The sequence below is a fragment of the Plasmodium coatneyi genome, chromosome 12 (assembly GCF_001680005.1).
Source record: "Plasmodium coatneyi strain Hackeri chromosome 12, complete sequence".
Lineage (NCBI taxonomy): Eukaryota > Apicomplexa > Aconoidasida > Haemosporida > Plasmodiidae > Plasmodium > Plasmodium coatneyi.
The window spans coordinates 2,540,939-2,565,487 of record NC_033567.1 but is presented as its reverse complement, the minus strand read 5'-3'; the positions used below and the strand labels follow the sequence as shown (position 1 = coordinate 2,565,487).

Below are 24,549 nucleotides of genomic sequence, written 5' to 3'. Positions count from 1 at the left end.
AATAATGGAGGGAAGGAACACAATAAGCTGGAAATGAGAACATGCTACTGATAATGTTCCATCCACGTAATGTAGTAGAAGCAACACCTAAGCAACAAACTATATGAGCAGGTCCATAAGAAAAATCGTTTAGCACCGAAATTGTGGATGTTAAACTTAGCATTAGTATTTCAGGAGTGTGAAAGGGAAGAAAACATCGTATATAAGGAGTTTTATTTAAATCATCATTTATTACACAACACATTTTGACATAATTGTTATGTGGGCATATAAATAGAACTGTAATGCGACAATAATATTGGGTTTTTTTCATTATGAAACGATGTATATACTGTTCTACAGCATTTGTATTACTTCCTATTTTTTCCCTTTTCCTATTTTTCTTCCTTGTGCTTCCTAAAGTTAATGATTTTGTACATTCCAATATGCTTCTCCTTTCTTTTTTTCCATTCTTACATTCTTTTTTTTTTCCATTCTACTCTTTCTTTTTCATTCTTCCATTCTTCCTCTTTTTTTCTTCCATTCTTACTTTTTAAAAGGAGAAAATTCCCTAAAAAAAAAAAGGAAATAGGCTAAAGAAGGGAAATAAAGGTTTAAAAAAAAAAAAAAGGTTTAAAAAGGAAAAAAAAAGGAAGTAAAGGTAAAAAGAAAAATAAGGGAGGTGCGTAATTCCATTCCTTCCATCCTCTTCTTCTTTTTAGAGGAAGAATGTAGTGTATATAAGGAAGGAGGAAGAAGGAGAGTGAAGGTTGCATGCAAGAAATTTTCTGTTTTGGTTTTTTTTAGGAAGGAAAAAGGAAAGAACTTAAGGAAAGAAAAAAATTGTCAAAAAAAGCAGGAACAAAAAAAAAAAAAAAAAGAAAAGAAAATTAAAGAAAAAGGAAAAAGGAAGGGGGTGGGTAATTCCCTCCTTTTCTTCTTTTTAGAAAAAATGCAAAAAAAGGGGTACATAGATAGAAGGTATATGAAAAGGGAATGATGCATGCACGAATTTTTTGCTTTCGCATTTTTTTTTTGAAGCAAATATAAGGAATAAAGGAAACAAAAGAGTTCAAAAGGAAAAAGAAGGTTAAAGAAAGAAGGAAAATTTAAGAAAAGGAAGTAAGAAGGAAAAGAAGAAGGAGGGAAGGTGCGTAATTCCTTCCTCTTCTTCCCTCTTCTTTCTTTTCCTTTTTTTAAGAGTATTGTAATGTATGAGGAAGGAAAGGGGAAGGTTGCATGCAATAATATTTCGTTCTTGTTCTTTTTCGAAAGAAAAAAGGAAGGTTTAAGGTGTAAAGAAGGAAATTAAAAAAAGAAAGAGAAGAAAAAGAGAAGTTAAGTAGAAGAAAAGAAGTTGAAGGTTAAACAGAAGGAAAGGAAAAAAGGAGGGAATCATCTATGAAATGAATTGTTCTATAAGGATAAGCAGAAGTATAATGGTTCCGGGGGAAATAATCTTCCGGCAAACCTATGGACTTTGTAATGATTTATCATATCTCAATGAAAGAATGAATTGTGTAGAAAAGGAAGAAGGAAGAGCAGGCCATCATGTATGACTATTTTGCGGAGTTTTTGGTGGAGTGGTTGACAGTGAAGGGCATGCAGTCTTCCGGGCAATATGTAATATTTTTGTGAAATTACACATAAACAGGGCATAGTATAAGGGTCTAATTATATGTAGTCTGAAATAATTGGGATAAAATATTTAAGGAGTAGGTGAGCATGCGTGAATATATGTTTCTCATGTTATTTGCAGGGTAAAATATGGAAAGATGTGGAAAGAGTATTCAAGGACATGCTTAAATATATTACGAAGGATTCTGAGGAGTTAAAATTACTATGCAGTGGATATGGGGACGATATCAGCATGAGTGAAGGTGTTAAGAATAGAGGGAAGGAACTCTGCAAAATGTTAATTAGAATAATCTACTGGATTGGCGGGCTAGTCGAGAAGTGGGATAAGGTAAAAGAGTATTACTGGGAAAAGAGGACAGATATTAAGGAAAAGAACGAAAAGGTGGAAGCATATTTGAGGTGTATCTTAGGGAAAATACTTATTGCGAAAATGTTCTCGAATCATTGCGATATGGAGGAGGTTGCTAAAGTCGTAGACGGTGCAGTTCAGGGAACCCTAGGATGGAGAGGTATCAAGGCAGAGCATGAGGAATGTAGCGGAATAGATTTCGGAATTATAAGAATAGGCCATGTATTTCTGTGGGAACGGATGGATGGGTGGTTAAGCGAAAAAAAAGAAGAAAAGAAGGAATTGGAAATAATAAAAAAGAATGGGGAAGTGTGTGAAGGAGGTAGTCTTAGCAGGGGAGGAAGTAAGGACATAGGGAAAGGGAAGGAGAACACTACTAAATTATTAGGAAAGGGAAGTGCAGCGGAATGGCAGGAATTATTGAAAAGGAGGAAGCAATTCCCAGAGGATAATTTAGTAGGAATATTAAAAAAAATGAGCGGTAAGGATCAATCCGGAATGAAGAGCATAGTAGAGCAGGAAGTGAAGAACTTAGAAGCAGAAGAAAGTAAGACGCCATCACTGCACGAGCCGGCATCAAAGACACCAGCACTACAGGAACAACAACCCCAAACACCAGCATCCCCCGTTCTTCCAGTTCGACCCCCTCCACCACCACCACCAAGAAGTCCATCCACCCCAAGGCAGGGACCAACAGGTAAAGACTGCAGCAAGGAGGAAGACTTATGTCAACGAGCAAATTGTGTAGCACCTAATTGGTTTAAAGACAGAAATGGAAATGAAATGCAAAACTGGGTAAGGGAAACAACACCGTCCGCTGTTATTAACGTCACTGGAAAGAGCAGTATTGTCCATACATAATTAAAAAACGGAATCACGGCGATGAACCCTTTACATATATATTAGGGTCACATATATATATTCTGTTATTCTTTCTTCTTTTTCCTTGCGCTTAGTGTCAATTTTGGAATACGGACGCCGTAAAGAGACTGAATGAACTGTCCACGGATATGACTAATGGGAATAAGGCAGGGGAAGAGTTGTGCAAGAACTTTGCAGGATCAAGTGGTAAAGTTACGGAAGCAGAAAAAAAGGCATGTAATTACATTGTTAAAGGTCTAAAATATATATACGGTCTTCAAAGTTCGGGAGAGGATGTGAAATCGAAAAATAACAGAATAATCAGTCAAACCATGTATTGCCTGTTTCTGAATGCATATGCAGATATGCTTATAGAGAAATCGGCGGGACACATCTGTCTTATCACAGAAGAAAAAATAAAAGAAATGTTTAAGGAAGGAAATGAAAATAAGGACACTTGGTGTGTGAATAATAAGACTAAGCAGAATAATAATTGTGCTACTTGCACAAGGGAACCTAATCTAATTTGCGCACTGAGCGTGGAGGAAAACCTGTTTGATAAAGAAAAAAGTACAAAGTGTCTATCATACAATAAGAATATAAAAGTGAAGTTGGATGACTTGCTCGAAAAAAATAGCGAAATACAACAAACTTTCACTACCATAAATAATGCAAGTACTTTATGTGAACGTGTTAATTGTGTAACAACCAAATGGTTTAAGATTCGAAAAGATGCAAGCATAGGAAATCAGAACTGGGTAAGGGAACATTATTCTTCCATATAATCATGGTCATTTCAATGGATCATGTGCCCTATACATATAAAACCGGGAGACAACCATAAATCATGTACTTGCATGAAGTATACATACACATATTTCCTGTTCTTTCTTCTTTGTGCCTTTTTCTTTTCTGCGCAGTGTGTATTTTGGCGTCAGCATGACGCTGGAAAAGTATTAAGAGAATTGTCTAAGGCTATGACTAATGGACAGGGGACAGATGTAAAAGAGTGTAAAGATATTCAAGATAAAGGTGATACCAGTCCAGAGGCAAATAAACAAGCATGTAATTACATTGTTAAAGGTTTGGAAGACATATATAAGAAGGAGCCGTATGGGGATTGGACGGATAATGATGCTGAGAAAAAGGAGAACCAACAATTTTATAGAACTATGGGCTGCCTGTTCTTGAACGTATACGCCGATATGTTGGAAAAAGAGCCTTGTATAGACGGGAATGTTATAACAGATGCCTTTAGTAAAAGTGGTGAAGTTAAGAACAGAACTCCATGCAAGAATGATCCTAATTGTGTTACTTGCACAAGGGATAAAAGTTATGAAAGTTGCAAACTGAAGGTGGATGAAGGCCTGTTGAATAAGAAAGCAGGTCAAGATTGCGAACATCACAAAAATAATATAAAAAATAAGTTGGGTGATATGCTCGACCCAACGAAGAACGGGGATACAGTAATAAAGGCAGAACTGGAAGCAATAAATAAAATATGTCCACATGCTCAAGCTGCCAAACCAGTCGCAACAAAACCAACAACAACGAAACCTGTAGTCAAAGATCAAGATGAAAAAGACAAACCAGGTAGGAAGGGAGTTGATGCACCAGAACCTCAATTACCTGATGCAAATGATGGTTACATAGATGCCCCAACTCCTGGAAGTAGACCTAAGAATGATGCGGACGCCGTTGAACTACTTACATGGGGCAGCGGCAGAATAGACTCTGTTTCCACTGGAGTTACTCCTGAAATTACTCCATCACATCCTGGAGGTACAGCGGAAAAAATTCCAGTTCAGCAGGTTCTGTTCCTCCAACTGGGCAACTTGGTTCTTCTGGTACGGAAGATTCTCCAACAGCAGAGGGACCCAGAACTAATGAAGTAGGTCCATCGGGAGTTAAGGGCCCCGATGGTGATCCTACTCATACTAATCCTAATCCCGGTCCACAAGGTCAACCGGAAATTGGAACAGAAGCAGTTCCTGCCAATAGTGATCCAAATGCAGCTACCCCGCAACCAATTGATAATGGTCCCGCAAGTCCAAGTGCTCCAAAAGGTGATCCAACTCCTGGTGTCGGTGGAGGTGGTGTCCCAGGGGTTCCTGGTGTACCAGGGGTAGGTGGTATTCCAGGAGCTGTTAGTCGTGCTGCTGGCAAAGGAGGAGGTGGTGGGGGTGAGTCAAGTTCAGTAACACCTATCGCTAAACCAGTTATTCACAAGATTGACAACCTTCCTGATCTCCTTACCCCATACCTTCCTACGATTCCCGTCTTCATTGGTATTTCTGTCATAAGTTATTTACTTTGGAAGGTAAGTAAAAAAAAAAACACCAATATAAGAAAAAAGAAAAAGAGGAAAAAAAAAAAAAAATAAAGGTGAATGAATCAATGCGGGGGTGTGGCACTTCACACTGAAGTTATAGGATTTCGCATTTTAGGGTGTGTGTGTAGGATTTAGCATTTTAGGGTGTTTGTGTGTAGTATTTCGCATTTTAGGGATGTGTGTGTAGGATTTCACATTTTAGTGTGTATGTGTAGGATTTGGCATTTTAGGGAGTGCATGTGTAGGATTTCACATTTTAGGGTGTGTGTGTGTAGGATTTCGCACTTAGCTTAAAAGTAGTACTTATTGTTCCTAAAAACAGCACTCAACTTTTAAAAAAATATTTCTTTTTTTTTTTTTTTTTTTCTTTTTTACGTTCTGCTTTCAGTATTTTACCCTCAGTAAGCGAAGACGACGTCATAGAAGAGAGGAACACTTAACCTCTCCCCCCTTGGAAGAACAACTTTTTGATCATGTGGACGACGAAAGTGGTCCACATAAATATACCTTAGTAAAGGAACGCAAACAACCAAGATCTGTTCCAACAAAAACAAAGAGGCCAAAAAAACAGGGCCTTGATCGCCGTGTGTGTCACCGCACCATTATTGATATTCATTTAGAAGTCTTAGACGAATGTCAAAAAGGGGGCCTGCATTCGACGAAGGAAGACTTTTTTGAAATTTTGGTTCACGAATTTATGGGAAGTGAATTTATAAAGGAGAAAAACGTTGCTAATGTTAATGTTCCAAATGAAGAGGTTCCAAGTTCAGATTCCGGCTTTAGGGAGGAAGACTTTGTTCCTAAGGAAGATGGTCCTACTGAACAGGTTCCAAGTTCAGATTGCCGGTTTTAGGGTGTAGTAAATAATTTTCCTTTTTCTTTTTTTGTTTTCGTTTTGTTTATTAAATTGCTTACATGTTTATGTGTAATGAATATATGCCGGAAAAAATTTTTTTTTTAGTTTACACAGGTGTTGCTAAAATAAGCGTCCCCCCCAAAGAAAGGAGGGGCTTTGCTTTTTTTTTTTTTTTTTGCGCAAGGAATCAATTTCTAGCGCTCACCACAATCACATCACTTCACATGCGCGCTTCTCCTCCTCCGCAAAAAGAAAAAAAGTGTATTCTTACAAAAAAAAAAAAAAAAAAGAAAGGAACTGTGTACACAATTACACAAATTTTTTACCATGTCACACATGTGGGTGTTTATACGAAAAAGGATCAATATTATAAGGACAAAAACTGGCACAACAAAAAAAGAAGAAAAAATTGAACTGAATTAAATTGAATTAATTCATAATATTAAAAAAAAAAAAAAAAAGAATGGCAAGCGCACAATATGGAAAGTGTACACACACAATATAAAAGGGGGGTGGAAGCACAACAACCACAACCAAAAGAAGGAAGCAACCAAATAAGGAGGAAGAACCAAAAAAAAGGAGGGGTTTTTACTGCCAAAAAAAAAAGAGAGGGGATTGGCTTACACTGCTTTTTTTTTTTTTTTGCGCACGAAGTTGTCCATTTCTAGCCTAGCATCACTTCACAATGCGCGCTTCTCTTCCTCCGCATAAAAAAAAAAAAGTGTTCTTACAAAAAAAAAAAAAAAAGAACTGTGTATCAATTACACAAATTTTTTACCATGTCACACGTGCGTGCCGCTTCTTCTCCTCCCCGCAAAAAAAAAGAGTGTTTTAAAAAAAAAGTGTTCTTAAAAAAAAGGGGTGTTCTTACAAAAAAAAAAAGAAAGGAACTGTGTACACAATTACACAAATTTTTTACGATGTTACACATGTGGGTGTTTATACGAAGAAGGATCAATATTTTAAGGACAAACAATGGCACATTAAACAATTAAAAAAAGAAACAAGAAAAAAAAAGAGAAATGAAAAAAAAAAAAATTACTTTAGCATCATGTATGAGCGACCAATAGGTAGGTGATAGAATTTTTTGCGAAACTATCAAATAGGGTAGGGGACGTAATTTTGATTCATTCATAGGTTTAATTAGGCCATTTGCATAACGGTGCAAAATTTAGTAGTTAAATATGATCGCCACTTATACAGAAACAGATACTTTCGGAGTTCCGTTACAAGTTATTCGCACATTTCATTCTTCACCACGAAGGACACAGTTGTAATATTCCACAGCAACCGGACCCTTTTTAAAGAACGAGGCAATGATATTTAAACGGTAAAAGGTTTGTGCATGGTGTTCGCACGCCTTATCGCATATGCCCATATGTTGCTCCGTTTGCGAAACAATTTTTCTCTTAAAAGTAGTGAGTCTTTGTCTTTCCCGTTTTGGAAGGAAGCTACTAACTTCGGGGAGGAAAAAGAAGCTTGTCAATCTGCTGGACATAACCATGTCGAAATTCTTATCTGCAAAAGGGTCATTATTCCAATTCGCAAGCGTGATGTCACAATAACTGAGCGTTTATTTTTCCCAACCTAGTTGAGCCTCCATCGAAGACGTTGAAGTGTATGCCTTCTACGTTGGTATAATTTCCCCATTTTGGTAATACCCTCCCCCCTGCTTGCATTTTCTTCTATGCATTTTTATTCCCATTTTGAAGGTTGAGATCGCAGAGATTACGTTCCGTGGGGTTAGGCCAATTTGGCAGCCACAATGCGTGTGTTGCACGACTGGCATAAGGTGTTTTCCTTTGCCTTTCCCAGCGTGGTTCCTAACACCGCGCGTTTTTTTTTTTTTTTCTTTTTTTTCTTGTACTCGTAACCTTGTTCCACGTGAACAACAGCACGTATACGCGATAATGCAATCATGCATACATGCGTACTACGTAAATACATGCATGCGTGCATTTACATTCACGGCACTTTCAGAATGGGGGGCCTCCTTTGGGGAACCACGAACGTGCCGCAATGAGCGAAGCGCACTATCCTTTTTCCACCCCCCGTGCGGCTAACAATTTTATTTTACAAAAAGGAGAATAAAATGAAGTCAAAAAAATTGCCTTTTTTTTTTTTTCTTTTGACTCTTTTTTTTTTGCTATTTTTTTTTTTGTTTCCTTGCCAGACCAAGAAGGCTTACTCTCCGTAACGGGATTATTTAATTTTTCCTCCCTTGCCGTACATAAATACGGTCACATGTAGTGCTTGCCCATTCGTGCATTTGATATGTACAAGTATATACGTAAGCGCAAGAGTACGTTTTATTATACCCGCGCTTACTAGGTATACGTACAATATACCGTCATATCTTTGTGGGGAAGCGCAGCAACCACCATCAGCGCAAGGAAGCATCACGAGATAGTTGAGGAGAAAAAAAGAACGAAAGATGGATACAGACATAGTGATAAACGAGAAGTTTGACTTCATAATGCTAAACATTGCCAAAGAATGTGGAGACATTAACAGTTTGATGAACCATTTTTTCTCCTTCCTGTTGCGTAAAACAGACTTTATTACCAACTCGAAGAACATAGAACAATGTGAAGATATCGTTTTGAAGACGCTGAGAAAGTACTACAAACGGAAGGGAGAATATTTGATAAAATTAAAAAAGGAGTACGAAAAAATGGATGAAGAAAAAAAAAAAATGTATGAGAGGGAGCACAGTAACGGTAATAGTAGGGAAGACGAAATGAGCGACAAAAGGAAAAACACAAATTCGAAAATGAACAGTAATATGAAGAACGGAACGAAAACATCTCCTTTGGACAACATGCCGGAGGATAAGCGTGTGGCAGAAATTGATGAGGATGGAAAAATGGGAGACGAAGAGTTAGCAATTCATCAACACCTTCCGAACGGAAAAGGGGATTCCAAGAAAGACGGAGGGGGAAAGAAAACCTCTCCCATAAGTGAACATTCCACCAAAGGGAAAAGCAAGAAAGAAGGGAAGGCAAACAAATCAGAAGACTCGGACGAGGACACTAATGATGAACCACCAAAAGGAAATGGTGGACAAACAGAAAAATACACATGGACGCAAACTATAAACAGTCTCGATATGTACATAAATCTGGACGAAAAGGTAAAAACGAAGGATATAAAGTTGGAAATAACTTACAAAAAATTATATGTGAATGTTAAAAACGAAGTTATTATTGATGGAGAATTTTATAAACATATAAAACCAGAGGACTCCATTTGGACCTTGGAAGATAATAGGGTTATTCATGTGTGCATTGAAAAGCTAAACGGAATGGAGTGGTGGTCCACCGTTATAAAAGGCGACTCCGAAATTGACGTTAAGAAAATCGTTCCAGAGAACTCCAGGATGGAGGACCTCGATGCGGAGACTCGGTCAGTGGTAGAAAAAATGCTCTACGACCAGAGGCAGAAAGCTATGAATTTGCCCACGTCCGATGAACAGAAGAAGTTTGAAATTTTTGAGAAGTTCAAGAAAATGCACCCAGAGATGGACTTTTCCAAGGCGAACATTAACTACGGCAGTTCCAATCCGAACAGCATGTTCTTCGGTCGGTAGTGGCACACCGCACGTGCTGCTGTGCGCTGTACACGTACATATATGTATACATATGTATTGGCACATGTGTGTATTTTTTTTTTTTTTTCGAAGCGTGCGTACATGCCTGCTTTAATAACCCCCGCGGGTACCAAATACCCACCCCCATCATGCGTATGTGAAAATTCCCCCACACATTAACACGCCTAGGGAGACAAGCGGTGTGCAAAATAAATGTACTAACCGCCTTAATTTTAAGCATATTTTAAACATTCGTTAATGCGGGAAACCTCGTTTCACCTGCGAAGACAAGTTGTGTTGCCCCCCCGTATTCACAGCTAAGTGATGGCAGAAAAGGGCGACGAGCCAACAATGGATAAACATAAAAGTGGACTCATGCGCCGTTGAACAAAGATGGGGAAACTTACAGTGGTGTCGCTAGGTTTCCCCCCTCAAAGACGCGCACGCGTAAACACACCATACCGTTTTTGCTAATTAAAAAAAGAAAAATAAAATGCAGCAAAATATGTGAAGCAAAGTAGAATAAATCAAAATGAAAAAAAATACAATAAAGTAAAATCATGGAATTGCTCAGGTGAGCACGAAATAGATGGACAAATTTGACAAATCGTTTGCAAACGCATAGCAGGAGAGTAGCTTCCCCTCCATGTAGCACTCCAATTCTGCGTCGCATCCGTTTATACGTACACTGCGTGTGGATAGGGGGGCATGCAATCACAGGAGTATCTGTGCATTCTTTCGGCTACACCTGTTAATGCGCTGATGAACCCGCTATGCACCCCTGAATTTCCTCAAGCCGGGCTTGCTTGCGTCAAAAAAATAGGCTATCTCCGCTTCCGTGAGGGCCTGCTTCCTCTGCTGGTGCTTCTGTATTAGGTCAGTTAAAATCTCGATGAGAATCTTCTTGAGCTCTCCACTTAGCATTTCCCCCCGTCTGTACTTCTCTCCAATTTCGTGCAGCTTCTCGTCATCCTCCAGGAAGTATCTCAAATATTGGTACGAAATGTCCTTCTCCAAATTGCCTCCATTTTTTCTGTGTTCCTCAATCGTGGCCCCTCCCCCGCTGAAGGCATACTTGTTAATTTTATTCCTGATTTGTTCAGGCGTGTCGGTTAGGAATATAACGCTGTTGTTGTGATCCTTGGCGCTGTTCTTGCCGGTCACGTCTTTCGCACCGGGGTCGTTCTTTCCCTTTTCGTCCTTCTTCTTTGTGCTACTCATTTTCGTGTTTACACCTTGAAGCCCCGGCATAAACACGGAGTGCACAAGGACGGGTTTGTGTAGAGCCATTTTCACTGCGATGTCTCTGCTGAGCCTGAAGTAGGGATCCTGATCAATACCCTGCGGAACTAAGCAAGGAATATTAGGAGGAAGGAACTGCTCAAAGCACTGTGAAAAGCAAGGAGCAATCTGAAAAGAGGGGTAAGATATTTTTCCTATATTATCCGAATGGTTAAAGCCAAAGACATTCATGCTCTGATTTAGTGTTGTCTTTTTATGGATAGATAAAACCGTTGGATATAAGTGGCCTGCATATTTTGTGTTCTTAAAAATGAAGGTCAGTTCTGGGTTCAACCCAACTGCTATTATGTCTTTCACGTTTTCCTCCGTCAAGGTATTAATATATTCTAGGGAATAGTTCTGATTGAATAGAAATTTCTCATCATCGGACATTTGAATAACCAATGGGACGTTAAAAGCGTCTTGTAAATATTTACAGAAATAAAATGGGATCAAATGACCTAGATGCATGGATAGGGAAGATGGTCCTCTACCAGTATATATATAAAAACATTTATGCTGTTCATAATAATTTAATAAAAAATCCAAGTCCCTATGACTGAAGAATATTTCTCGTCGGATAAAATGGTGAGCTCTTTTGTTGGTTAGTTGTTCTATCCTCTTAATATGATTTTCTGTAATTTTTGAGCAGCCAAATTCTTTTATCAACTTATTGTAGTTAATTCCTTCTTCCGTTATGTTTACATCCCATGGGGTCACTTCTTTAGACCTTTCGTAATTTACATTTTCAACCCCCGATGGGGGCAGCACTTTATTCTTTTGCAAAATATCCTCCACGTGGGCGTAGACAAAATCATCATTGGTGGGGGCCTCCCCCTTAACAACACTCTCCTCCGCCTCCTCCTCTGATGTGTAAACCTTAACAATTGGAGCTAATAAAAAATTGGTGAGATTTTTTTCGCTTTTGTACATACCACTCAATTCTTCAAAGGTGTATTTAGGATTCACTGCAAAATGAACTTCCAAAGATTCTTTCGCTGTCAAATATTTGAACTCGTTTATCTGGATGTCCTTTATCAAGCCTGTGTTTTTCAGGACCCTATTTCTGTTACAGTTGATGTTCCATTCTTCCAGTGCTATGAGGTTTACCTCACTGATGTCCTTTGAGAGCCCAAAGTTATCATATATGCAGTCTCCGTAAATTTTTTCTGCAAGGGCCCTCTTCATTTGGTAGTTGTAAAAGGGGACCTCCTCTTGGATTTTGTTCCGGATCAGCTTCTTTATGTCATCGTACTGGCTGATGGTCGGCTCCATCAAGATGGACTTCACGGTCAGCACGCCATTGTTGTTTTGCTGCGGGGGGGAGGGGAGTGAACAAAGTGAGCGCCATTAGTTCTGACCAGGAGATACTCGAAGAAGTTGTTACGCAGAATTAGCGACGCAGCATAGGCGCCTTGAGGAACACCAATCTGGCTAGAACATCTACACTGGCCAAACAGCACAACTGGGAACAGACACCACAGTAGATGCATTTCCATTTCGAATGGAACTACCACCCATGTGGCTAAAACAACTCGTTAAAAAAAAAGAAAAATACATCGTGTGAGCAGTGTTCCTCTCCGGTTCGATCTTAGTACCTTTCTTTTTACGCTTTCGGTCGTCCTGCTCGTGGGTATCTGGAGGATGACGCACAGAGCCCCCTTGATTATGCTCAGGGCCGAATCCAAATACACCGTTTTTAGCTTATCCATTTGGGGGGGTCTTCAGCTTCTTTCATGCAGTGTCAATTAGGGGTGGGGCTACCTATATTTTAAGCTATGTTTTGTTGCTTGGTAAATTTTTTATCTTCTTGTATTAAATGCCGGAAAAAAGAGGAAATTCAATTCGAGCTCACCTTCATATTTTTTTTTTTTGTGAAGAAAAGTGGCAGAGGAAATACGCCACTGGTTTTCTTGCGTGCGCTTTTTCGCTGGTTATTTTTGCTTTTTATTTTTTCCTACGTTAGTTTTTTTTTATTCTTAATTTTTCGACTTAAATTTTCGTTTTTCATTCTTAACCATCACGTCACGCAGAAACCTTCAGCTCGGCTTGCGTGCCCAGGCGTGGGTGGAACAATTGCCACGTGGACTTGGTCTGCCTAGGTCTGGTGCGCAGCTCGCCATCCTCGAAAAAAAAATGCGGTAGAACGGGAACAGGACAACAGGGAAAATGGGGTATGTGCGACCATATGACGACATTTGGGCGAAAATACGCCACGTCGCAAAAAAGCATTGCGTGCGTGTTTTATTTTCCTCCAAAAGGAGAGCAAAATTAAAAAGCCAATTGACACATATAACAGGATGAACAATTTTTAACTTCGTAGTCCTGTCGCTTTAACAAAAAAAAAAATAAAATAATAAAATAAATTTCACACAAATCCATTTGGTAAAACAAAATGGCACATACATTTCTGTGCGCGAGTTGAATCAAGTGTAACTTTCACTTTTTCACGTAAAAAAAGGGGAGAATTATATATATATAAATATATATTTTTTTTTTGCCCATTTAGAGGGCCTCCAAAAAGGAGTTGTATTCCTCGTTCTTGTTTTCCCCTGAGTAATGCTTCAAAAAATCTTCCAATGGCAGGTGTTGCGGATTTTCCGTGTAGTACTGAACCTTCTCCGAGTCGTCTTCCACCAATGCAATGATGTTTCTTAAGCTGGAGTCAACCGAGCCCTGCGGAGTAGCAAAAAAAAAAAAAATAAATAAATAACATAAAGCACATGTCCATCTATACATTTAAGCAAATGCATGTTGCAGTGGGATGACCACACAAAAGACGCAATGTAGGACGTACTCCGCGCATGAAGTTCACAATTTCGGCGCCCTTCCCCCGATTCATCAAATCCCGCTTGAACGTCCGCTCCCAAACATATTTGGACAGCACAGAACAGTACAGGTAACAGAAATAATTGGCAGGATAATGGACAAGGTGTGTCGTTTTGGAAAAATGGATCTGCGGAAATAACTCGAGTATAAATATGTCCTTGTAGTACACCCCGGAGAAGTACTCATTTATTTTCTTCTCAATTAATTCATTTCGCTCAGAAATGCAACTGGATTTATCCGATAGGCAATAAAATATCTGGTCAATGATGGACTGAATCGTCACCTGCATTATGGAATAATAGCAGAGAATGTTTTTGCTATCCAAGTAACTTTTTACCATCCTTTCGATCTGTTCGCGGTTCTCTCTCGTTTCTTCTTCATTCCCTCCATACAATCTCAACAACGCATCGTAACTGTTTAAATACTCCTCAAAAAAGTGAGACGTGAATTCTGAGAAATCTACGCCACCCCTATTTCCAGACAGATGCTGCAGATATGTAGAGCTCAATATGCAGTGCATGGTGTGCCCAAATTCGTGCAGAAACATGTTGACCTTGTCGATAGACATTTTTATTCTTCCAAGTGAGTTGGCTATGTGTTCATTTATGAAGATGTTATCATCTCTAGGGGTGTTACTCGCGGAAGTGGCTTCTCCCTCGGGGGCGCTCAATTTGGTACTGAAGTTGCACACAAGGAAGGTCGACGTGGTCTGTCGGTAGGTTTGTTGGTGAGGTGGCCTCACAGTTGGTTCACAGTTTGGTGTGTTGTTGCCCGTGTGGCTGTCCATGCCGCCCCGCACGATGCCCGCGTAGAAGAAGGGAAACTCGCGTGCGCTTTCTTCAAACCACTGATGCTTCAAGCAGGCGTTCATATTTTTGGAGCACCGAACGGTGTACTGGGCAATTGAATGGTTCTTGTTTTCCCGCTCGAAAAGGTCCATATATAAGTACCCGTAGGTGTAGCTCCCGTCCCTTATCTCAAATTTTAATATGCTCTCGTCCCACAGTTCGTTTGGCAATGGCGCAACGTTAACCATCTCCAAGGCGTAGGAATCCTTCAAGAGGTTCACAACAAAGCGAATAACCTGATACAGAGTCAATCGGTTTTTCATTTCCGCCTCGATCTGTTTGAGTTTCTCCTTCCTTATTTGGTTCATGTAGTAGAACACATTTTCCGGGGTTAGCTTGGAGTGCCCCCCTCCTCCGTTTATATTGCATGGGTGGTTATCAGTTGCGTTGAAGCACTGCGTGGGGGGTTCTAAGGTACTTTCTGAGACCTTTTCCGGGGCGGATTCGATCGCACCGGACAGGGCACCCCCGTTGGAAAGCTTCATCTTCTCCCCTCTGCATGAAACCGCGTCGATGTATCTCTCCACAAACCGCAGCTCCTCGAAGAAGTGCGACAAAATAGTATTAAAAGTATTTCTCAAAAAATAGTGCACCTTGTCGGGGCTGTTTAGGATGCAATTTTTTAGAGAGTACTCACTGAAGTTTCTAAAATTTCGAAAATTGGTTAGCATATTTCTATAGTACTGCAGCACCAGTATGTTTTTTAGGAATGTCTGGTTTGGCTTCTTCAATAGCGCGTGGGCGCTGCTTGCTACCTCTTCGTCGGGGACATTTTCAAGCACCGTCATGATGAAGGAGCTGTCCTGGAGGAGAAATACCCACTCGGCTGGGTCGAATTTTTCCAGTACGTTATTTTTTTTTACTTTTCCACTTTTAATAAAAGGTTTTATTTTTTCCTGATAATTATGTATCACCTGCTCATCGATAAAAGGAAGGAGTCTCCTCTTTTCTATGAACACACCGTCATATTCATTTCCCACGTTCGATGTAGCATGGAAGGAAATATATTTTTCCTGTGCCTGGAGTTCCAAATATTCTCGTCTTTGCTTCTTATCCTTTATGTGGACCCCTTGGTTTTCCATGGACACGATCATGTTAAGCAGAACTTCTGCGTGTTCCCGATCTAACCTATGTGCATGCTCTTCATATTTTGTTTTTAAAAAATGGTAAATTTTTTCATCAATGTTAATTACATCAATGTAGGTGGTTAGCTTTTCCAACGCTTCATGTGCCTTGGCCATTACCCCTTGGTTTGTGTGTAAATTCCTGAGCAGTTCCAGGGCGTCTCCTAATTTGCATAAGTTATTTGACACTGTATCTACCATGTTAATAATTTTAAAAATGTTTTCCTCTTTGCACATTTTTTTTAATATACTATCGCATGTACTTATGCAAGCGAGACTAGCTTGTATGATATTTTCTCCGCTGCTTTTTAGTCCGATCAGTTCTAGCAGGTATCCCTCTCCATTTGGTTGTTTTGTCTCTCTGCTTATTTCTGCAAGAATTTTATCTATTCTTTCTACGTCGCCTTTACTTAGCGTGTCTACATTTTCAAGATGCTCATTATTTTGGCCTAACGATTGACCACCGCGGTTCTCCTTCCTCCGCTCCGCCTCCTCCGAGTAGGTTACCCCTCCCCCATTTCTACCCTTTTTTACAAAATTTTTTAAATTAAAATTTTCCAGCAAATTTGTCGTTTCTCCTAATTTTTTGCTCTCCTTTTTGAAGAAGAAATTCCTCCGGGATGTCCCCCCGGGGAATCTGCTCAAAAAGGTGCCACGAAATTTTCTAGAAATAGCGCACCATTTTATACCTTCAAGGGTCGACGCGCTGCACACCGCCTCGACCAGCCGACACGATCTGCGGTTCATCCTGTCTCCTCGGGTCTGTTGGTGACGACCATTCCTTTGGCAAATATGCCCCAACTAGGCAGCATCTGCTTGCAATTAACGTAAAAAAAATGATTTGCTTTCACACTCTAACACTGGTGGACCAGTCGTGTTATGTCGTCTGTGTGTGTCACCCCCAGGATGGTTCTTCCCTGGGGCAAATCAGAAAAAAGTAACTCACGTTAAAACTAAGAACAACTCAGTTAAGAGTAGGATCATCTTCTTAGCGACTATAGGAGACAATCCTTTTTGGAAAAAAATTGATTCATCCCCCTATGGTTAACTTTTCCACTGTATCTACATAAAACGGTTAGAAAAATATCCCCCAAATTTTATGTTTCCTTTCTTACACCCTTCCAGTTCTTTACATTTTCTGGAGAACTTGATGATGAACATTTGGTACAGATATCGTATTCATTTTGTGAGAAGGAATATACCATGTTGCAGATTGGCCTCCTTTTCGGGAACCCATATTTTTAGCCTACTACTCCAATGAAAGGGCACAAAAAAAAAAAAAAAAAAAAAAAAAAAGGCATGTCGTAGCGACAACTTGGAAAAAATAAGAACAAATGGTGGAGCGTAAAAATAATGCACAAAGGTTGCCATCCCATGTTGGGTCCTTTTAATCTTTTTCTTTTTTTCTCTCGACGGTAATGAGGAGCAAGGCACAGGAACGGGCACAAAAAAAAGGCACTTCAAGGAATCTGCGCCCAGTTGGAGGTTCACCAAGTTGGGCATGAACCAATCTCGTTATTTTACATCTAACGTAGAAGAACCATTCTTGATATTTTCTTACATGGAAGTTGCTTTGTTCATCTCGCCAAAATGATCCCCAGAGACATTTCCAACTTTGAGTTTTTGTGTGTAATAGGAAAGGGCACCTATGGTGAGGTCTTTTTGAGGCTGTTGGTCTTCTCCACCACCAGCTCCTTCACGTGTGCCTTTTAAACGCATGCATAGGTGAAGTGTTAAACACAACACTCCCCTCCGCCTGGTCACCCCATTCCTAGGCATCGTTTACAAGGCGCTCGACAAGGACGAAAACCAACTTGTAGCCATAAAAAAAATAATTAACTTGTGCGATGAAAACTATGGCATAAGCAAAAGCATCCTGCGTGAGTTAACCATCCTTCAGAAAATTCGGCACAAAAATATTATAAGTAGGCCCCTCCAACACAACAGTTCACTCCTCCACGACAACGCCCATATTGTACACTTGCACAATGTACATTCCATCTACCATTCCCCCCAATACACCTTCCCACAGACCTGAAGTACGTTTTTTATGGAAGAGATGTAGAGGAAAAACTCAAAGGAGAAAATTTAGAGAACTCCTGTTTATACCTAGTAGGACGGCAATCACGCCCAAAAAAAAGCAGTGCAACTCTCCAACAGGTGCATATGTATATATATATTAATATATAGGCAAAATTTCCCACAGATTGACTGCCACCTCCCCCCTTTCGCACATAAAGGTATTCGAGTACTGCGACATCGACCTGCTCAATTTAATGAAGAAGTACAACATGGACATCCGGGAAGCCAAGTACGTAATTTTTGAGCTTCTCCTGGCGACCTCCTACTTGCATGGAAAGAACTACCTACACAGGGACATAAAACCGGAAAACATATTTATAAACTCCTGTGGGGAAATTAAGTTGGGGGACTTGGGACTGTCTGTTGAAAGAACTGAAAATATGACTCCCACTGTGGTGACCCGCTGGTACAGATCGCCGGAAATTTTACTTCAGTCGAAGAATTACGACCACAAGGTGGACATATGGAGCTTGGGTTGTCTTTTCGTGGAGTTGATAACGGGCAGGTAATGCAACTGCACCTCTGCTAGAAGAAGGGGGATTCATACACCTTTTTTTTTGCACAAGCATATGTCCATTTTGGAGTGAACCCCACCAGCATTCTAAAAATAAATACTCATGTCACTTCAACCTTTTTTGCAAAAAAAATGCCTCTTGTGTAAACATCCCAAAGGCCATTATTCCCCGGGAAGAATGACGAATCACAGGTATGGATCCCCCACAGACGAAAAAAAAAAGTACACCCCCATGTAGAATATTCCAATAAAAGCACATTAACCGATTCAACTGCACATTCTCCTATGTTAACTTTCAGCTGGATCTGATTTATTTGGTTCTTGGCGATAAGAGCAAATTGTCCGTTGGGGACGAAGACCGGCATAGGATGTTTCCCTATTTTGAGGTGCGCACAGGAGTAGCTGTTGCTTGGAGGGCAAAAAAATTGTTTTAGCACACCAACTACATCAACCAACTGTGTCACCCCCCTGCACGTTTCCCCTTTCGCAGAAGAATGAACTAAAAAACATAATTCGAGACGAAGTCACCGCCGACTTAATTTCTAAAATGCTGATTTATGACCCGGCCTACCGCATATCTTCAAAAGAAGGTTAGTTATAAAAATGGGGAACTGAAAAAAGTTCGTGCAGCAAATGTGCATAATTGTATTGTGCCTTTGTTTGCCTGGCACCTTACATGTGATTTGTTTTTCTCTGCACATGCGTCACTTTTGGCTGATAGTTTCTCAAAAAAAAGTTTTCCTTCCTGCCAGTAGGAATACTTTTTATGGGGCCCATGTACGCAATTCTTTATTTTTCATTATATATATATTTTTATTTTTGATGTGTGGTCCCTACTGCACTCCCCGCTACCGCGGTACGTAATGTCGCCCATTGTTTGTGTTGCTCTCCCACCATCACAATTACCGCCCCCCTTTTTCTGCGAGATAGCCCTAAAGCACCCCTGCTTTAACGACATTGCACAGATAAAGCCTTCTAGCATTCTTTAAGTAGGTAGAAGATGTATGATTGACTAGCTAGCGTATTTTATGCCATCTACACGAATCACTTCCCGGAATATCTGCTGTACGGGAAAACATGTGCGAGCAGCCGCATACACCGCACGCGCTGTTGTTTTGCGAGACCCCATAAAGAGTCATCGTTCTCGCGAAGTACACCACCTTGTAGAGGGTGAACCAACGCGCGAAGGAATATGACGCGCTAGTTAGTCCGTTTGTTTTTCAGTTTGTTCATATTTTGAAATTTTTTTTTTTTTTTTTTTTTTTTGTGTTCTCGTTTTTTTAAGTGGTGAACGGAACTGGACCTGTCGCTTCGCCTTTCTTCCACTTGGCCTCTTCAAAAGCCAAGGAGAAACTTCCCCTTAAAAAGGTCCCCTCTACAACAGTACCCTCCCCGTTGAGGGGAAAATATCTATTTGAAACAGTTCCACCTCCCTACCTATCATGTGACACCGTGACCTACCACCATGATAATGGGAACGTCCGCTCTCCTGTTTTTGTTCGCACTGATGATCACCTCCATGTATGTCACGGTAAACGTCACCAGCGGAAAATGCGAAGTAAGTAAAAACGTCAAGTACCTGAAGCAGTTAAACAAGATTACCACGAAAAGGCATTATTTGTGTAAAATTTTTAAGGACAGCTTTCCCTGCTTTCTTGGCGTCTCTGGGTATGACCCAAATGGTAGTACTGGCAAACTGCTCAAGCGTACTTCTGTACAGTGTAATCAGTTAAAAATAGAAAATGAAATTTACCCCAGGGGGAAGCATTCCGACGAGGTGCAAGCAAAAAGAGCAGGACAGGAGAGGAACAGCCCCCCGTATGATCACCAACGCGTACATAGCCTTGAGGGAGCTACAAAATGGTTCATGCATGATGGACACCGCTACTCCGTTAACGCAAATAAAAGTAGACGTGGTGGAAGCTGGACACACGCACACACTCCTAAACGACCAAATGCGTTCTTCATAAATTACGCCAATTTGAAGCAATTGAATAAGTATGGCCTGAGGAAAGGGGACGCTTTTATCACCGGGAAGTCGACCTTCTTACACACCTTTGAAGGTAACCCACTGCGGGACTACTCCACCAATGCCACTCTAGGGAAGAAGCTATTCAGCGTAACGAACGTGGACACCCATACGGGGAAATCGCCACAACTCATCACAGGTGCGAATAAAAAAAGCAATGATGGCAGGAACCCCCCTAATTTGGATGCCATCTTTGACCAAATAAACAGCTACCTGGATATTAAAAAATACAAAGATACATATGGGGAGGAAATTTATAACCAGATAGTTAAATTATACGTACATAGGGATGTGCCCGAAAATTACGAACAGTTGTTCTTCAACAAACCGACGGAGAAGAGCGTCGCTTTGGACGTGGACAAATATGATGAAGACCAATTTGAAAAACTAATCCGAGAGGAGTTCCAAAGAAATGGAGTCCACATAGAAAACATTAATAAAGAATACTACAAAAAGGAAAACATCAAAAAAGTTCTCAAGATCCTAAATTATTTACCTCTACTAAATTTAATAAACAATCCAAGTGATTTGAAAAAATTGAAGAAGGAGTACCTACCTGTGTTGGCTCACGAATTAAGGATGTTTCTTTTCTTCATGGTTAACCTAACGGGTGGTCATTTTTCCGCTGGGCTGAGCTTGCTAGAGGTGCAGCTGATGTTACTGTACCTGTTTGATCAGCCCCATGATGATGTGATATACGATATAGGCCATCAGACCTACGTGCATAAAATACTCACCGGGAGAAAGTTCCTATTTTTGTCGCTAAGACAGAAGGAGGGATTATGTGGCTTTTTAAACACTTTTGAAAGTACTTACGATAAGTTTGGTGCAGGCCATAGCTCCACTGCGCTCAGTGCAATACAGGGGTTTTATGAAGCCGACTGGCAGGTATGTCAGAACAGAAGGACCGCTCAATCGGAAGGGAAAGAAGCACACCCGTTTGAAGAAACAAAAAATATCTTTTTTATCCAACCTGGTGAAGGGAACACCATTCATGCAAATCATCCTAATACAGGAGGGACCACACAACAGAGTGCCTACCCTGGGCGAAATAACTCAGCTGATCATTTGAACAAAATGCATATCGCCATAATTGGGGACGGTGGCCTAACAGGTGGTATGGCACTGGAAGCGCTAAATTATATTTCCTTTTTAAATTCCAAAGTACTAATTATTTATAACGACAATGGGCAGGTGTCGCTCCCCACTAATGCACCCAGCATCTCGGGGCATCGACCAATCGGTTCCATCTCTGACCACCTGCGCAGCTTTATCGAAAGCAAAAGTGGAAAAGGAGACAACCAAAATTACAGTGATAAGGAAAAGAACAACTTTTTTGAAAATTTGAACTACGACTATGTGCAAATCCAAAACGGAAACAACACAGAAGCCCTTTTCAACGCTCTGTCGTCCTTTAAAAAGGGAAGTATGAACAGATCCACTGTATTGCATGTCTGCACGAGCAAGACCAGTGAGTTTATAAACAAAAGGGCACCGATAACTGTGATGCATTCTATTAAGAAGAACGAAATATTTCCCTTCAATGTGAATACGCTGATCTCCGATAGGGGGGAAGTTAAGTCACCGGGATCCAGCACCCACAATCAGAATGATAAAACGCACAGTAATAAAAGCAATACTGGGACAGTACAACAAGAGATGTTCTCCAAGAAAACCTTCACAGATGTGTACACAGAAGAAATGCTAAAATATTTAGAGCGAGATAAAAATATCGTCTTCATTTCCCCAGCCATGTTGGGGGGGTCCGGATTAGTAAAGATCAGCGAGAAGTACCCCAACAATGTGTACGACGTGGGGATCGCAGAGCAGCACGCAGCAACCTTCGCAACAGCCATGGCCATGAATAAAAACCTAAAAGTTCACCTGTGCATTTATTCTACATTTATGCAAAGAGCATATGATCAAATAATACATGACTTGAATTTGCAGAAGGTCCCGTTAAAGGTTATTATCGGTAGGAGTGGCTTAGTCGGGGAAGATGGAGCTACCCACCAAGGACTCTACGACCTTACTATTTTGGGTGCCTTGAACAACGCGTGTGTTATATCTCCCAGCAACCAAGTGGACTTGAAGAAGGCGCTCAAATTTTGCTACGACGATGTGAACCGTTCTGTGTTTATTCGCCTCCCCAGGATTAACACCTTCACGGAGGAGTACCTGCAGAGATATTTCCGCATCGGGGTGCAAACTGAGGTCGGTGAAAACGTAGGGCGAACCGACCAACTGGATCGGGAAGATCCCCGCAACGACGACCTGCAAACATTCTTCGGAAAGGCACGAGTCATCAAAATGAGCCCAGAGGAAAAAAAAACAAGCGAAGGGGGGAAGAGAAAAGTGGCCATTTTTAACATGGGTAGTATGCTATTCAATGTGTTGAACGCCATCGAAGAAATCGAAAAGGATCCTCTTTTCTCTAGGAAATTCTCCTTCTCAATTATAGACATGATTTTCCTAAACCCAATGGATAAAAAAATAATAGATTACGTTATTGAGGAGAATAAACATGACATCCACATTACCTACGAGGACAACACTGTAGGTGGATTTTCAACCCACTTCAATAACTACCTAATAGAGAAAAATTACATTTCCAGGCACCAGTTGTCTGTTCATAATATTTACCTACCGAATGATCCCATTGAACACGCCACGTATGTGCAGCAATACGCAGATGTAAAAATGGATTCTTCAAGCTTAGTGAAAAGAGTAAAGAGTTTCTTACAAAGACAACTGTCCAATTGAGTTTTGCTTCGATTCGATGTATCGCTCGTGGGGAAATCTTCATCACAGCTCTTCATGCTTTTGTGGTAGGCATCTCAGTAATTATCGGCAGCGCATCGTAAGAGGAGCAGGCCTCCTCCATGCCGGCTTCCTCTACCATACCAATGGGAGAGGTATCCCAATTTTGAAAATGTACCGAATGAGGCTACCCCCTCAATGGGTCAGAAGTTTGCAAAGTGGGGGAGCAGTTTTTTCCTCCACACATCCGTTCAGCAATAAGGCGTATATTCTCCTACGCCCTACATCACAAGCGCGCTTTTTGCATGTCGAAATGATTATGCAAAATTTTTAGAGACTTTCCACCGCCATGCTTCGCTGGGGTGTAACAAATCCTTGTTGCGGATTCATAGTTCGGGATGAAGAACCCTTGTGAGGACTATATCAAAATCGGGTTCGCCTTCGCGCATGGGGTTTTCCCAATCCGGTTTAAAGGGACGCCCGCAAAATATCCGCACGTTATTGTGCCCCTAGGCATGTATATATGTATACATGTATGTATTTATGTTTTTTACTTTTTTTTTTTTTTTTTTTTTTTTTTTATTACACGCTTCCGGTGTACTCCCCTTCCCTTGAGGAGGCTAAAGCAGCAGGCCATATTATGGCGCATTAACCTAAAAAGACCCTACCACCACCCCAACAACCTTCTTTCCCACCATCCACCTAACAACCCACCTACCACCACCCCAACAACCTTCCTTCCCACCAACCACCTAACAACCTTCCTTCCCACCAACCACCTAACAACCTTCCTTCCCACCATCCACCTAACAACCCACCTACCACCACCCCAACAACCTTCCTTCCCACCAACCACCTAACAACCTTCCTTCCCACCAACCACCTAACAACTTCTTACCAACCACCTAACAACCTTCCTTCCCACCAACCACCTAACAACCTTCCTTCCCACCAACCACCTAACAACCTTCCTTCCCACCAACCACCTAACAACCTTCCTTCCCACCAACCACCTAACAACCTTCCTTCCCACCAACCACCTAACAACCTTCCTTCCCACCAACCACCTAACAACCTTCCTTCCCACCAACCACCTAACAACCTTCCTTCCACCAACAACCCCTAACAACCTTCATTCTACTACACCTAACACTTCATTCTAACATCCCTAAATCATCATTCTAACACCCCTAACAACCTTCATTCTAACACCCCTACACCCTTTCGTTCCCTAACCTTATAACATCATTCTACTACCCCCAAACATATATTTACCTCCCTGGGGTTATTAAACAGCAGGCCATATTGTTGTTCCTAAAACCTAAACCCGAAGTCCGAAGACTTATTCTCCAATTTTCCACTTATTCTCCACACATTACCCCTATTTTTCACCTTACCCTTAACCGGGAACCGCAATTCTCTTTCTTATATTATATGGTTACTGTGGTAATGTACTTAAAACTGTAGGTGATTATAAT

General features: G+C 40.7%; 6 protein-coding genes across 6 annotated transcripts; 4 read left to right on the top strand and 2 right to left on the bottom strand.

Annotated features, from left to right (window-relative positions):
* Positions 1 to 1,530: 1,530 nt before the first annotated feature.
* PCOAH_00042290 (SICA antigen) lies at positions 1,531 to 5,985 on the top strand (the record flags this gene model as incomplete). Its single annotated transcript, XM_020061013.1, has 6 exons — positions 1,531 to 1,602; positions 1,739 to 2,761; positions 2,923 to 3,585; positions 3,748 to 4,609; positions 4,699 to 5,147; positions 5,548 to 5,985. Coding segments are annotated over 6 exons (3,507 nt in total), but the record flags the coding sequence as incomplete, so codon positions are not given.
* A 2,464-nt stretch (positions 5,986 to 8,449) lies between these two features.
* PCOAH_00042280 (Uncharacterized protein) lies at positions 8,450 to 9,604 on the top strand (the record flags this gene model as incomplete). Its single annotated transcript, XM_020061012.1, has 1 exon — positions 8,450 to 9,604. One exon carries the CDS (start codon positions 8,450 to 8,452, stop codon positions 9,602 to 9,604), a length of 1,155 nt encoding a protein of 384 aa, XP_019916253.1.
* Positions 9,605 to 10,375: 771 nt separating this feature from the next.
* PCOAH_00042270 (Tryptophan--tRNA ligase) lies at positions 10,376 to 12,597 on the bottom strand (the record flags this gene model as incomplete). The annotated part of the gene is made up of 2 exons (XM_020061011.1): positions 10,376 to 12,199; positions 12,484 to 12,597. 2 exons carry the CDS (start codon positions 12,595 to 12,597, stop codon positions 10,376 to 10,378), a joined length of 1,938 nt encoding a protein of 645 aa, XP_019916993.1.
* A 789-nt stretch (positions 12,598 to 13,386) lies between these two features.
* PCOAH_00042260 (Endopeptidase) lies at positions 13,387 to 16,433 on the bottom strand (the record flags this gene model as incomplete). The annotated part of the gene is made up of 2 exons (XM_020061010.1): positions 13,387 to 13,561; positions 13,683 to 16,433. The coding sequence occupies 2 exons, from the start codon at positions 16,431 to 16,433 to the stop codon at positions 13,391 to 13,393; spliced, it is 2,922 nt and encodes a 973-aa protein (XP_019916702.1).
* An 843-nt stretch (positions 16,434 to 17,276) lies between these two features.
* Positions 17,277 to 19,271, top strand: PCOAH_00042250 (CDK-related protein kinase 6; the record flags this gene model as incomplete). Its single annotated transcript, XM_020061009.1, has 8 exons — positions 17,277 to 17,337; positions 17,462 to 17,611; positions 17,719 to 17,798; positions 17,927 to 18,273; positions 18,441 to 18,474; positions 18,582 to 18,668; positions 18,773 to 18,872; positions 19,213 to 19,271. The coding sequence occupies 8 exons, from the start codon at positions 17,277 to 17,279 to the stop codon at positions 19,269 to 19,271; spliced, it is 918 nt and encodes a 305-aa protein (XP_019916411.1).
* A 476-nt stretch (positions 19,272 to 19,747) lies between these two features.
* Positions 19,748 to 23,074, top strand: PCOAH_00042240 (1-deoxy-D-xylulose 5-phosphate synthase; the record flags this gene model as incomplete). Its single annotated transcript, XM_020061008.1, has 1 exon — positions 19,748 to 23,074. One exon carries the CDS (start codon positions 19,748 to 19,750, stop codon positions 23,072 to 23,074), a length of 3,327 nt encoding a protein of 1,108 aa, XP_019916120.1.
* Positions 23,075 to 24,549: the final 1,475 nt, after the last annotated feature.